General features: G+C 52.6%; 2 protein-coding genes and 1 non-coding gene across 3 annotated transcripts; 2 read left to right on the forward strand and 1 right to left on the reverse strand.

The window, feature by feature from the left end:
• Positions 1-3,056: 3,056 nt before the first annotated feature.
• J4E87_008727 (uncharacterized protein) lies at positions 3,057-4,937 on the forward strand (the record flags this gene model as incomplete). Its single annotated transcript, XM_049380312.1, has 2 exons — positions 3,057-3,835; positions 4,274-4,937. The coding sequence occupies 2 exons, from the start codon at positions 3,057-3,059 to the stop codon at positions 4,935-4,937; spliced, it is 1,443 nt and encodes a 480-aa protein (XP_049230054.1).
• A 4,365-nt stretch (positions 4,938-9,302) lies between these two features.
• On the forward strand, positions 9,303-10,436 carry KRR1 (ribosomal RNA assembly protein krr1; the record flags this gene model as incomplete). The annotated part of the gene is made up of 3 exons (XM_049380313.1): positions 9,303-9,362; positions 9,419-9,988; positions 10,041-10,436. 3 exons carry the CDS (start codon positions 9,303-9,305, stop codon positions 10,434-10,436), a joined length of 1,026 nt encoding a protein of 341 aa, XP_049230055.1.
• Positions 10,437-12,495: 2,059 nt separating this feature from the next.
• Positions 12,496-12,583, reverse strand: J4E87_008729. Its single transcript has one exon. It is a non-coding gene; the product is annotated as a tRNA-Ile (tRNA).
• Positions 12,584-14,244: the final 1,661 nt, after the last annotated feature.

The raw sequence follows: 14,244 nt of genomic DNA on the forward strand, positions 1-14,244 counted from the left end.
ATGTCCTTTTTGCCGTTAATAGTTCAGACGGGGCGCTGCCAGCTGGCACGCAGGCTAGAGCTGCCTTCACTTATTCTCCTGCTCGACGTCAACGCCTCTCCAACACGCCCGCTTAAGAGCCTCGCCAACGCGCCCATGCACGCCTGTGCCTCGCCTGCAGTCTCAGATGAACCACACCGTTTGCCAGCGCATCGTTCCACGGCTGGGTGGGGTGCAGTATGCCATCATGCTACTTGTCCGTCTGCCGCAAGAGACGCTTCGACAGCCCTAACCATGGCGCTTCCAACTCCGCCACGGACAGCATGCGCTTGCGTTGTCACTCGGGCCCTCTACCCCACGGTGAGGACTAGCACGATGCATGCTGACGAGACACTGATGTAGACGGGCGTCCCTGGCATGTCAACATGTATCCTGCAGGCTTAGCAATATGCCCGAGTGGATCTCTCTGCGACTCCCAGCCTCGAAGGCGACATGGACCCGATACCTCCATTGGGAACCCTACCCACCATCTTTACATCCAAGAAACTAGCATCCATTGATAGATCCGAGCTATCGTCTCGTCATCTGCGGGATCTGGCGGCGTATCTGCATCGAATGTCTCCACACGAATTGGCGGTGAGGCCGCATGCTCATTGGCTGGAATTTCGAAAATGCTGGCCTAATGTCGTCGGCAGCTAAGAGCACTACTGATAGCCAGCCTTCTTGATTTACGAACATGACGGCACAAGATTGTATGTCAGAGCTTTCAGCTCCGCAACTTAGTTGAAGCGGTTGGGATTTCAGCGCCGTGTGACCGGGACATACCGAGGCAAGGTGGCCGCAAATCACGACGACGATTGCGCAAACTTCAACGGAACCAAACTCCGCGAAGAACGTCGGTTGATTTCCGACGGTACGGCGGGTTTGAGGAAAACATGAACAAGTGCGGCGATTTTCCGGTCCTCAAATTAAGCAAACTACCATGATGGCCGCCTCCGTGGTACCGTTCAGAAGAGCAAATTTCGCTGTTGTCAGATCTGATGTTTGGTCATCTCTTCGTATGGCTGTCTCCCGGCGAGTATGGGTTCGTGGAACTTGAGTAAGCCAAACAGTTGCTTCGTGCTCGCCTATCCGGAGCCGCTCGTCACTGATTATGCGACGACGCTGGCAGCATCTTCGGCCTAGGTGCTGACTGCACTTGTTGAATGCTCACATCTCTCATCAAATGGTTTAGTACAACCTCAATGCCAACAGTCGACGATAAGCCGTGAGCCATTTTGGGAAGTTCCTGTTGCAGGACTGGCATCCGCTTAGTCTTCGAAACGCCTTGCCGTGGTTGTAACCAGACGGATGAGTTTCTAATTGCTTGGTTGCTCGCGGATGTCAAACCGCGCAACTTGAGCAATAGATAGCAATCATACAATCATAAACCTATTGACGCATGCGTCGTGGTATAAGACCTGAGGCATACGACAGAGATGGTCACAACATCAGTCATCTGGACTTCTATCGAGCGTTCTTATCCAACACTTTCGTTTGAACACTATCACACTGTCAATCGTGTCAGCATACATTCATTCACGCATTCATATTTCGACCCGACTCCTATCTAAGGTAAGACATACAACCAGAGCGCGCCGGTCACAGTGTACTTTGGAAGAGTCCGTGGCTGACCATGAAATAGACTTTGAGCCACACCATCTCATCCACCATACAACGAGGCTATCCAACTTCACGGTCATTACCAACGTCACGCACAACACGAAGTCACAATGTGTTTCTACCACGCCTACTCCCACAAGTGCGGACACACCCAGATGATCTTCCAGCAAATGTGTCCCAAGGGCCAAATCTCACAGCGAAAGTGCGCACGCGGTCACGATGGCGTAATCCTCGCTACCGTCAAGGTCGAAACGGCTTGTGCTGTATGTCCGGGCTAGACGAGTCATAGAAGGAGGATCTTTACTTAGCCCACCCATGTTTTACGCTCACATGTATCCGACATCTTCCCCGTTACTCCCTCCAGCCACATACAGTGCAACCATTAGACTTACAATACACAAACATTCATAACCATCTTTCCAACTTCCGTCCCATGTGACGTCCTCCAATCATCCACTTACGGGAGCGAAACGGCCCGCAGCGCTCTTTCCCATATGGTCAAGGATGAAGCTTGAAGCACCTCCTCTCGCAAAAGGAAAGCCCTAGCACGCAGGTAGCTACCCCACCATCCGGGCTGATCACGCCCACCGCGATACCCACAGCGACCCGACGGTAGATCTGCGTTCGCGAATACCTTCCAAGACAAGGGTTCCTTTACACATGCTCGCGTTCGGATTCGAGGTTGCTCTAGACCTTTTGGTGGGCGATCATCACGTTGGCGGTTTTAGCCGAGGATAACGGAAGTCGCGAGACAGCACCACAACCGCGACTGCGACGGCAGCGTCGCTCCTGACTTACCATGACAGCATTCTGCTTGCCTGTTCTGATTGGTAATAGGCACAATATCATGCGCCAAGCACTTCCAGCGAGATGTTATCGCACCACGCAATCGTCGTGAAGGACGAACAACAGCTCACCAAGACGTACCCAACTAACGATGCAAACGGCCTCTGCAATCTGCAACCTGCAATCCTAACCGAACCCAACGGTGATCATTTACCCAAGGAAAACTCCCGTGGAATTTTCCATTGGTCGCACCTCCCTCGGCATCCAAACGTCCCGCGCCCCAACTCACGTCTCTCGGTTGCAGATGCCCATCTGACATCCCAATCACCGTACAGAATACGGTCGCACGGCTCGAGAGGGTTGCACCTTGATTGCGGCGCGTGATCATGGAGTGTGTATAGAAACAAAAGGTTGTGGAGGTCCGCCTTGATGCTTCTTTTCGATGCTCCTGCTTCTAGCTGCCTTCGCCTCATTTTGCGACGACAGCGCGGTATCCTGTGCGACCTACATGCCACTGCCGCGAAATTGTTTGATTCGATACAGTTGATACCCGTTGATAGGTTCCACATAGTTTACAGCGGCCCGCAAACGGCAAGTCCTCCCTGTGTTGAGCCGCGCCCGCTGCCGGCATGCAGGCGACCGATACTACGAAGGTGGCGGTTGGCGCAAGCCCTCATGATGAAACTGCACAAGTACATGGAGATTCTGAACCGAGATTGGAAGAACCAAAGGAGAATTTCGAGAATGCGTCTGCAAACAATGACACGACCGACCAAGCGCATACCCGCGATCCAGAAAAGACACCGCCACCCCCAGTCTCATCACCAAGCACCGTCGTCGACCCCGAACACCCAGACAAAGAAAAGAGCACAGCAGAAGCCATCGCAAAGGAAAACACCACCGACGACCCCACTCCCGAAGACGAGTCCAAATACCTGCACGGCCCCAAACTAGCCATCCTCTCCATCGGCCTCTGCCTAACCACCTTCGTAATCGCCCTCGACAACACCATCATCGCGACCGCAATCCCACGCATCACTACTGTTTTCAACAGCCTTGAAGATGTAGGCTGGTACGGGTCTTCCTACCTGCTCACCACAACATCCCTGCAGCCCTCTTTCGGGAAAGTGTACACGTATTTCGATGTCAAGTACACGTATCTGTCTGCTTTGATCCTGTTTGAGGTGGGCAGTGTGATTTGCGCCGCGGCGACTAGTTCGGCGATGTTCATCGTGGGTAGGGCTGTTGCGGGCGCGGGGGCTGCGGCGTTGTATTCGGGGGGTATGACGATTATTGGGTTTTCGGTGCCGTTGAGGAAGAGGGCTATTTATATTGCGGCGCTGTCGAGTATGTTTGGTATTGCGTCTGTTGTTGGACCGATTCTTGGTGGTGCCCTTACGGATCGAGCGTCATGGAGATGGTGCTTTTGGATTAACCTTCCGTTTGGTGCTGTGTCGCTGGGTGTGGTGTTCTTCTTCTTTACGAATCCGAAGAGGATGTACTCGCATCTGCCGGTGAAGCAGCGGTTGAAGAATATTGATATCGTAGGGGCTGTTTTCCTGATCTGTGCGATTGTCTGTTTGCTGCTGTGTCTGCAGTGGGGTGGGTTCAGTTACGCATGGAGTAACTCGAGAGTTTGGGGGACGTTGCTGGGCTTCGGTCTGCTAATCTCTGTCTTCATCGGCTTACAGATGCGCAAGGGAGATCGGGCGACGATACCTGTTCGAGTGTTTACACAGCGAACTGTGCTGGTCAGTTGCTTGTATTCCACGTTACTATCAATGGCTTTGTACACGTAAGTACCACCTCCGCACATGGCTTCAAACTATCCCCTAACACCCACCAGCCACATCTTCTACCTCCCCTTCTACTTCCAAGCCATCAAAGGCACCACCGCCGAAGCCTCCGGCATCCGCACCATCGCCTACCTCGTCAGCATAACCCTCTCCTCCATCCTCATCGGCGGCCTCATCACCCTCGTCGGCTGGTACGCCCCCTTCATGTGGTTCGGCAGCGCCATCTTCGCCATCGGCGCAGGCATGCTCTACACCCTCACCGTCCACTCCCCACCGGCCCAATGGATCGGCTACCAGATCCTCGCTGGCATCGGCGCAGGCGCCGGTGTCCAGATCCCTTTCGTCGCTGTCCAGGTTGTTACGAACGCGAAGGATATGCCGACGGCGAATGCTTGCGTTATGTTTTTTAATTCGCTGGGGGGTGCGCTGTCGATTAGTATTGCGCAGAATATCTTTGTTAATACTTTGAAGAAGGAGGTGCCGAGGTATGCGGAGGGGTTTGATGCGAGGGTTGTGGCGGAGGCTGGGGCGACGAACTTGAGGGGTGTTGTTCCTGGGGATGTACTGCCGGGGGTGTTGCATGGGTACAATAATGCGATTGTTACGGCGTTTATATTGGCGATTGCGACGAGTAGTGTGGCGTTTTTTGTTAGTTTGGGGATGGAGCAGAAGAGTGTTAAGGGGAAGAAGATTTTGGCTGGTGGTGCGGCGTAAATTTGGAGGTCTAGGGACTGGAAGAGGTCTGATTACATGCCTCATTTGGTATGTGCGATCCCGTATTTTTGGTTGGCCGACCTAGAAAAGGGTTCATAAAACCTCCTCGATCTGACATTTTGGGGACGTTTTGTTGGCTGAACTGCCTTCCAAATTTTCTTCAGGCCGGGTGCGAATGGATTCTGGCGCGGTACATCGGCTGCGAGAATTGGTCCTGGGGCGTCTATTCCGAGCTCGATGTCCATGTTGAGGTCTTCTTCGAAGCTTCTGCGAAGCTCTTCAGTTGAGGTGAGCTGTTCAAGCTCGGCGTCTGAGGTCTTGGTAGTATCTGGATCAGGCGATACAACGCCTAGACAGGTATCTTCGGAACTTTCGCAAGGCTCGCCGGCCGAGTTGATTCGTTGTATTTCCATAGATCTGTTGATTGAGCTCTCGCGACGTGAGCTATCTCGGAAGCTTCCTCGACCCTCGTCAGCCAGATATAGCCGCTGCAGCTCGGCGTCTGAGTCATCTGTAGTAGCCAGTTCGGGCGACCCAGATCTGGCGATTGAGCATCCACGAGCCTGCTCGCTCGGATGAAGCCATTGCGATCCGACTTCCAAGCTACCTGCAGTGGCTAGCTCGGGCAACACAAATCTAGTGATTGAGCTTTTGCGACGCGGGCTTTTCTCAACAACTCCGATCAAGCCCCCAACAGTCTTGAGACCAGCGATATCCTCTTTGCTCACTGCACCGATGGCTGGAAGTACGCCACGGCTGTGTAGGCTTGCTCCTATCCGAGCCATAGCCATGGCGTCTAGCTGGCCTGACCAGGTCGGGGCGCGATATATGTAATACGCCAAGTAGCCCAGGCCGATCAACTGAAGGCCTATCGAAAACGAAAGTACTATGAGAGCCAATTTTGATAGGAAAGGCTTTTGCATAGCGAAACCAGGAGAGGTATATATTATACGACCCCCTGGAGGAGCTTGCTCTTCCTTAGCCTCAGAGAGAAGCGTTGTAAGAAAAGCTTCATTTGCGACAAACATTGCGGCAGTTAGCATAGTTTCCGGGTTGATGTACGTTTCAGTTACATCAGATGGAGCAAAAGCGGCAAGGAGATGTTGCGTAGCGAGCCGCACATGGCGTTCTCGCGCCTCTTTGCCACTCGGTATGGCCAGATCAGTTAAGTCGCATGAATTCGCAAAGCCACCCGTGCGGACCAATTCCCTCTTGTGGAAGTCCTCGTTGAGCGAGCTCAGATTCGTTTTGTCGAATAGCAACCCAAGATTCAGAAAGGGCATCCCGTGGCAGAACAGGTGCCATGAAGCGTCCTTGTAATCTCCGTTGTGGCCGGTGCCATTCGATGATGCGTTCGACACATAGCTTGCAGCCGAACTTAGCCATGAGCCTCTTCCGAATAGCGCAAGCGCACTTGTCATTAGAGGACCCGGTACCTTCCAGGTCGAAGGGTCCGCATTGTCGACGTATAGAGGTAGTGGTTCAGGCGCCCACGATCGCCAACATCTCCAATAATTCCCGTTGTTGAAAACCACCGCCATCTGATCAGTGTCGGGCCACTGTTCGAGCAGTGGTCCAGCCGTGTTGTTATTGTGGTAATTTCCGAGTTCAAAATAGCCCCTTGTCGTCGTTGCTGTACAACGAATGCTATACCTTGCGTTGGGAAGCGGGTCTACCTGGCGCCGGTACGGATAAGCAACACTCGTATGATTGACGGTAATGTATATCTCCTCGACAATGTCCTGACGATTACGACTAGGCGTCCACGGGAAGGCGGTGTAATTTCCAGGGACGCATATGCGTACGTTCCTCCCAAACACGCCTTGCCAGGACACAGTCAAAGGTTTATCACCAGTACATGGAGATGGGAAATCATTTGGATCCACCTCGTCGCACACCACGGACGAATTAAGCCTCATGACTAGCTGGCGTAGCACTCCAGTAGTAGTTCCCCTAGGGATGCCTGCCACAAAGAAGTCCGGGAAAGGGTCTTTATCAAGGCGGGTTCTCCGCCAGAACAGCCAGTGGTACAATGAGTCCAAAGGGAGATTCCATCCTGACCATTCGTCTACTTCTTTGTATGCCGCGTCGAGACTCCATAGACGGAATTGCGATTCACTGTCGGACAGCGATGCTAGGCCCGAGATCACCCGAGACAGCATAGGAAGGTGCTCCACGATAGCCATGGTTCCAGGCTGAAGGTCTCTTCCGATCTCTTGATAATTTTCGTTGCCATCCGAAAAAGACCCCCCGGGGTCCGGAGAAGTGGGACATGTACCGTGTGCGTGCCAAGCGGGGACACACTCGCACGTGATCACAGATGCTGTACCGACTCTTACTAGGATCTGATATAGAGGTTGTTGTATGGCTCCAAGAACGATGAGACAGGCTGCAGGGACCAGAAACCTCGCCCTCGTCTTCCTACCCAGGGCTCGCCACTTTGCCGGCCGTGTCCGAAGCGACTTCCAGACCACCCATGGATTCGTCCACCCACGATCTGCTATGGCGAACATGTCTTTGAGACTCAGGAACTCATCCGGTTTGCGCCGCTGACAATATATCACTGCTGCTTGCGCCAGAATTGCTGATAAGATTGGGACTGGAAGGTAGTTCACACAATTAGCAATGAGTAGGGGGTAGGGTACATGGTACTTCACTTACTAGTGATCAATCCGGCGACGGCATTCAGTACGTCAACTGCGATCTTCCAATTGCGCATGGTTGAGACCTGACCATCAGTGAAGCCTTCCTGTCGCAAATACGATCTTGCGTTTATCGGCCGTTGCGCAAGCACGCATGTCAGCGCCCATGGAATAACAAGAAGCAATACGTAGAAGCCGAGAAGCCAAAACGACTTGGTACGGTATCGCAGCGGTTGCGTCGCAGGTTTGCGGTCGCTTTTGGAAGGACTGTCCAGCCTTTCGCCAGTTTGATCCATCTTGGAATCGTTTGGAGGTTTTGGTGGTAAGATCACGGAACAAGCGCGACAAAGAAGATAACAGCAATATCCATGATCCATACCCCAGGTTGTGCAGTGGGCTGTGTTATTGAAGCATGTAAGCCTTCCAAGGTTGGCAGGGCTGGGCAATTGAGGAATCGTTTTGTTGATTGGACGAGGAGTTTATTTGAGCTTACTCCCAAGGCTTGTGTAACATGCAATATAAATCAAGGCGCCCTGCGCGGGCGCAGGAAGACAACACAACCGAATTTACAAGTTCGTCCATACAATTGCACCACGCCAGCGCTTCGCTTAAACCCGGGACATGGAAATGGTTCTGCCCAATACGACCATGACGCCTCTACCGACTCATCGGTATTCTGAGAGCTAAACGAGGCGTTCCAAATCGGGTGGCGTCCAATGAACTTCGAGAACATACTTTGCCATACTTATCGCTGCGGCCTGTAGGGCTTCAATGACTGCTGGGATCAGGACGGTACTTTCAAAGCAGACCCTCGAGATAGTCGTAGTGATTTCACCGCCTTGTGTAAGCATTGGTAAAGTACTGACGCCTCCCGGGTACGATGTGACAATTCCCACGTCAACTACTACCATCGCGTCTGCTTCAACCAGCCTGTGCTGAATCCCTACGGCAACGCAAGGGACCTTCGTTCTTTGCATCGCGTGCAAGCCGCCCCCGGATCGCAAGAAAGCTTGAGTCTTGATCGCGAAGGCGGAGTCCAAAACCAAGGCGCCTTTCCTGCATTCAGAGCAACCACTCGACGAAGATGAAAAGAAAGAGGAAGACAATGAAATGGAAGAGCTCAACACGGGCATTCTTGAGCAAGAGAACCTGAACCTCGAGCCCAGCGCGTGGGAAGATTTCCCACCTACGCACATCCTCCAGGTTAGCGACGATAATGAAGATGGGCCGTATGAGGATTGGCAGGGCTTCGTAAAGCGCTGAATCGGTAAGACCAACTCAACTGTGAAGAACAAGGTAAGTTCTGACTTTACGAAGTCGATGTGAAACGTTCACTAACTTCGTGCCTCTACCTCTACAGGATCTCATCTGCTACCTATGTGTAGCTGACCGTACGAGCGATGAAGCTGCGAAGGCGAAGATATGGCATGACTAGAGCGCTCTGCGCGTTCGTAAAAGGCCGGCATCTAGATCTGACTTAAACGATTGTTGCAGTTGTTTGCGTTATCTCCAGGTTTCGAGGGTGGTCGTCTTTTGTGCAGCGATGCGTCGTTCTGTGCTCGGATGTCATGGCTAGGAGGTGTGGTGTGCGGAGTTCGCACTGTCAGATCCCATGCGGCTAGGGCGGTGGCAGAACTTTAGCGCGCCTGGCGTGAAAGTGCAACTTCTAGAAAAAAAGTTACCCGCACCCAATCGCAATCCAACCAACACCGAATCGCCCACCATGCCGTCCACTCACAATGCGGAGAAGCCCTGGGATACCGATGACATCGACAAGTGGAAGGTATGTTCGCGCCAGAATTGCGCGCATGCAGAAACTCGCCTCTAACGCCCGCGCAGATCGAGCCCTTCAAGCCCGAAGACAACACGGCCGGCGCCTTCACCGACGAGTCCCGCTTCAGCACGCTTTTCCCCAAGTATCGCGAACAGTATCTGAAGGGATCATGGAAGTTTATCACGCAAGCGCTGCAAAAACAGGGTGTGGGCTGCGAGCTCAACTTGGTCGAGGGCTCCATGACGGTATGGACGACGCAGAAGACATACGACCCGGCGGCGATATTGAATGCGCGAGACCTGATCAAGCTGCTTGCGCGAAGCGTGCCGGCGCCGCAAGCTGTCAAGATTCTGGAGGATGAGGTGGCCATGGACATCATCAAGATACGGAATCTCGTCGGGAACAAAGATCGCTTCGTCAAGAGGCGGCAGCGCATATTGGGGCCCAATGGATCAACGCTGAAAGCGCTGGAGCTGCTTACGGAGACATACCTGCTGGTGCAAGGAAACACAGTCGCGGCTATGGGTCCGTACAAAGGCCTCAAGCAGGTCCGGCGCATTGTCGAGGACACGATGCACAACATCCATCCCATTTACGCGATCAAGGAGCTCATGATTAAGAAGGAGCTCGCCAAGGTAGGCTCTACATGCACAAGCTATATGAGATACCCAGACTGACTTTACCCAGGACCCAGAGCTAGTCAACGAGAGCTGGGACCGTTTCCTCCCCAACTTCAAGAAGCGCTCCCTCAGCAAACGCCGCGTACCCCACAAAGTCACCGACAAGACGAAGAAGACATACACGCCGTTCCCGCCGCCGCAGGAGAAGAGCAAGGTCGACCTGCAGATCGAGAGCGGAGAATACTTCCTAGGCAAGCATGCAAAGGAGAGGAAGGTGCAGGAAGAGCGGGAAGACAAGATGAAGGACAAGATGGACGCAAAGCGGAAAGAGAGAATGGCCGAATACGTTGCGCCGGAGGAAGATGGCGGGGAGAAGAAAAAGAAGAAGCGGAAACGGGAAGAGGGCGAGGGCAAGGAGAAGAAGAAGAAGAAGAAGCGCAGCTCCGAGGGCGAGGCGGCTTGATCTGTAATATGCGATGCAAGTTCGATGCGGCAGTGTCGCGTTGCTGGATGTGGAGTATGGGCGCATTCCTTCTTGTTGGGAGAACACCATAAAAGCATTGACAGGTGTTTAGGTTAGCTTGATAAGTTCAAATACCCAATTCTGTATTACTACCATTACGTCTCGCTCATTTGACGCTTCTCGCGCTCAAGTAAGCCCACGGCTTGGCGCTCTATACTTAGCGACACATGCCAAACGTCTTGCGTCTCATCCGCCAACATGCCATCTTACGCAACTCGACTGCGCACGCTGTTCATATGTTAACACGAACCCATATTAACAGCCTGGTCAATTCCCGTCTGGCCTTACCGGAGTCAAACCATAATGCGGAGCCATCTCATTTGCCTAGCACACGCCGCATGCGTTGCGTCTTCGACAATACCTTGGCGTCAACATCAACAATGCCAGCAACAAAGTCCCCTCTACACCCTCTCTCTCCAAACCTCACTTGACGGATCCCAAGACTACGCGTCCTGCTCCCCGTTCTCCCATCTTGCAAACACACAAAACAAGAAACAAAACTCACCCTACGAACCATGGTCCCACCAACCCCTCTGTACCCCCCATCTCTCCGGGATGAATGATACGCTCTGCATCTACACAGACAATACATTCAGCCAAGGCCGCGGAATCTCAATCGTCACAACACCATCTCTAGCCCAGCAATTCGCCTCCTTACCCGCTTTCCGTTATCCCTCAGCCCTCGCATCGGATAATGTCAACACACCAACCAATGTCTATACCGCAACCTCCATCCCAGGAAAAGGCATCGGCATGCTCGCCACCAGTCCCCTTAACTTCGGCGATATAGTAACGAGCCACACACCCGCTTTCATCGCGTACCTAGAATCCGAGCTCTCGACATTAGACCGCGAACAGCTTTGGCGCATCGCAATTGAGCAGTTGCCCAGGGATTTGAAAGAGAAGTTTTTGGGCTTGGCGACGGTGTATGGGGATGAGAGAGTAAAGGTGCAGGATGTGGTTAAGGCGAACACGTTCCAGTTGATGGTCGGGGGAGCGAATCATCTAGCGGTTTGGCCAGAGACGTCGAGGTTGAATCATGCTTGTGCGCCGAAGTATGTTTTTTCTTTTGGATGGGGCGTTGGGGATGGGGGAATGAAGGCTAACAAAGCGATGATAGTGCGCAATACGTTATCGACACAAATCTCTTAACGCATACGGTGCGCGTTACACGACCGATTGCTGAGGGTGAAGAGATCACGATATCATGTAAGCCATTTTTCACTGCGATGCGGCACTCGCCACTCGACTTCCCCTTGGAAGTACTGACACACGCAGATACCTCACCCCTGGAACCAACATCCTCCCGCCAAGGACACCTCCAATCCGGCTTCCACTTCACATGCACCTGCCCGCGCTGCCTCTCCCCCTCCTCCGACGCCACCCTCTCCCACATCCACTCCCTGCAATCCCAACTCAACGACTGGTCGCCTACTTCCTCGGCTTCACCCGCCATGGCGGAAGGTCTGCTGACGATCTACCGCGGAGAAGGCCTAGAAGGGTTCTTGGACACGGCGTATGGCTTCGCGGCGTTGGCGTATAGCGCTGTTGGTGATAGAGGGAAGGCGTTGGAGTATGCGGAGAAAGCAAAAGAGGCGATCTTGATGAAGGACGGGATGTGGACGGAAAATTGGAAGATTTGGGAGGAGTTGGTTGGGGATGTTGAGGCGCATTGGAGTTGGAGACGGAGACTTTGACCGGCGTTGAAATAGGGTGAAGATAAAGCAAATCTGTCAATGTGTCTCGCTTTAGGTATTATCTTCGAGGAGACTTCTTGAGCGAAGGTAATAAAAGAGAGAGATCAACAGGCAGGCTCGAGATAGTTATCTAGATAATCGAACTCGCCATGCGGGCTACAGATCAACCTACTAGACCTCCAGAATAGAGTTTTGGACATAGAATCTTAATAGGTCAGCTAAAAGAGCAGAATCTTCATAAGATAGCAAAAAGAGCAGAATCTCTATAAGATAGCAAAAAGAGCAAAAAGAAAGGACTTTAGTGGTCACTACGAGGGTCGAACTCGCGACCTTGGCGTTACGGCGAAATCGCTATTAGCACCACGCTCTAACCAACTGAGCTAAGCGACCGATGTTGTCTTGTAATTGGATGGAAAAAAATCAAAATGCAAAAACCATATTCCAGACAGCGATGGGAGTCATCACAAGCAGCCACTCTAGCGGGGGCTCGATAAAGTCTGCAGGAAGGTGGGGTACTCCAGACGGATAGAGCGAACACTGTCGCTGGGAAGCCACTTCCCGCCTTGCGTATACACGCATCATGGGATCAGAGTAGAGCTTTGAACACCATCTACCAGCAGGGCGAAGTCACGGTCGAGGCAATAACTCCACGTGTTGCTTATTATCGCGACATTGTCCCTCTGCCCTAGAGCTCGCATCCACTACAAGAGTTCAAACACAGTGCAGAACCGATTTCTCTTCAGTCTAAATCTTCAGCTTTCATCTCTTCCGTCTTCCCAGAACTGTTCTAGAAGCGACTTCCTCGTGTGTCTCAAGAGTTAGCTCTTCTTCTATCCACTCAAACCTGGACACAACGGGCAAGCCGCCTTACCACCGCTCGCATCTTTCTCTATCTTGGATGCCTGTCGCAATTGCTCCTTGCGCGTATGTGTGCTTCCTTTGAGGTGAGCGTTAAGCTTAGAAAGCGAGTGCTAATAAAGCGGAGGACCCGAAACGGTGGGAAGAGCGACATCATGTAGTTGCCAGGATCTGGCGCATCGATTCTAGATGCGACACTTATCTATCTCCACTCATTGCGATAGATAGGGTCAACATGAGGTTACCAAAGGTTCCATATCGCGTAAACAGTCCTTGCCAGCCTTGCGAGACCCCGCCCCGCGATTCGAGACACGCACAACCCACGCCTCTGCAAAGCATTCTTGATGGACACGCATGTCTGTGCGACCTTCGCTGCAGCACAACTAACCAGGGTGCGGGGTAACACATGCAGCTGCTACCTTCTGGAAAGGGCCAGTGATATCTGGGTAAAGTCTCGTGGGTTGCGGACCTTGTGGTTCGTTGAGGCATGTGCCGTTGAGCAAACGCATATCTAGTTAAATGGCGCTCACCAGTTGATGATACTCCCCATATCACTTCCACTGAGAGTACGACTTCAAGATGCCACAGAAGAACCCTCCCACCCGCATGTATTCGCCTCTGGACCCAGCCGTCGCATTCGCAGTGTCAGAACACAACATCACTCCTCCCCCATTCAACAGCACCAACACCAACCTCGGAACAAGTAAAAGGTACAAAACCAACATAACGGGCTCATTCCGATGCTACAACCCTAGTTGCCCACGCCGCGGTTGGGCAAGTAACAGGATCGGAATACTCTTTCGACGATATACGAATGGTAGTTACAACGCCGAAGTGGCCGCGCAGTGCTGTAAGTCTTGCAAGAGATTGGGTAAGATGTATGTGGATAAAGACTGTTACGTGGAGCGGGTTTCGTACAGGCTCCTGGCTTGGGCTGAGGTGCGGCAAGAGCAGCCTGAGTACGAAGCGAGGAGAACTCCACCTCATGAGAAACGCCTTTGTGAAGGGTGTAAGCGGGAGATATGTCGAGAGAGTGGTATATGAGGGCTACTGTAGGACTGGGAGTGTCGGTTTGATGAACCAACGGAGGCAGTAAAGGATACGAGTGACTGCTGAATCAATATCTAGTAAGTGAGCTCTCAATAACGCCGTATCGCGATTTGAGCGTGACGCAAGTGAGTAAGTCGATAAAG

The sequence above is a fragment of the Alternaria ethzedia genome (genome assembly GCF_023757985.1).
Source record: "Alternaria ethzedia strain BMP 0044 chromosome Unknown scaffold_28, whole genome shotgun sequence".
NCBI lineage: Eukaryota > Fungi > Ascomycota > Dothideomycetes > Pleosporales > Pleosporaceae > Alternaria > Alternaria ethzedia.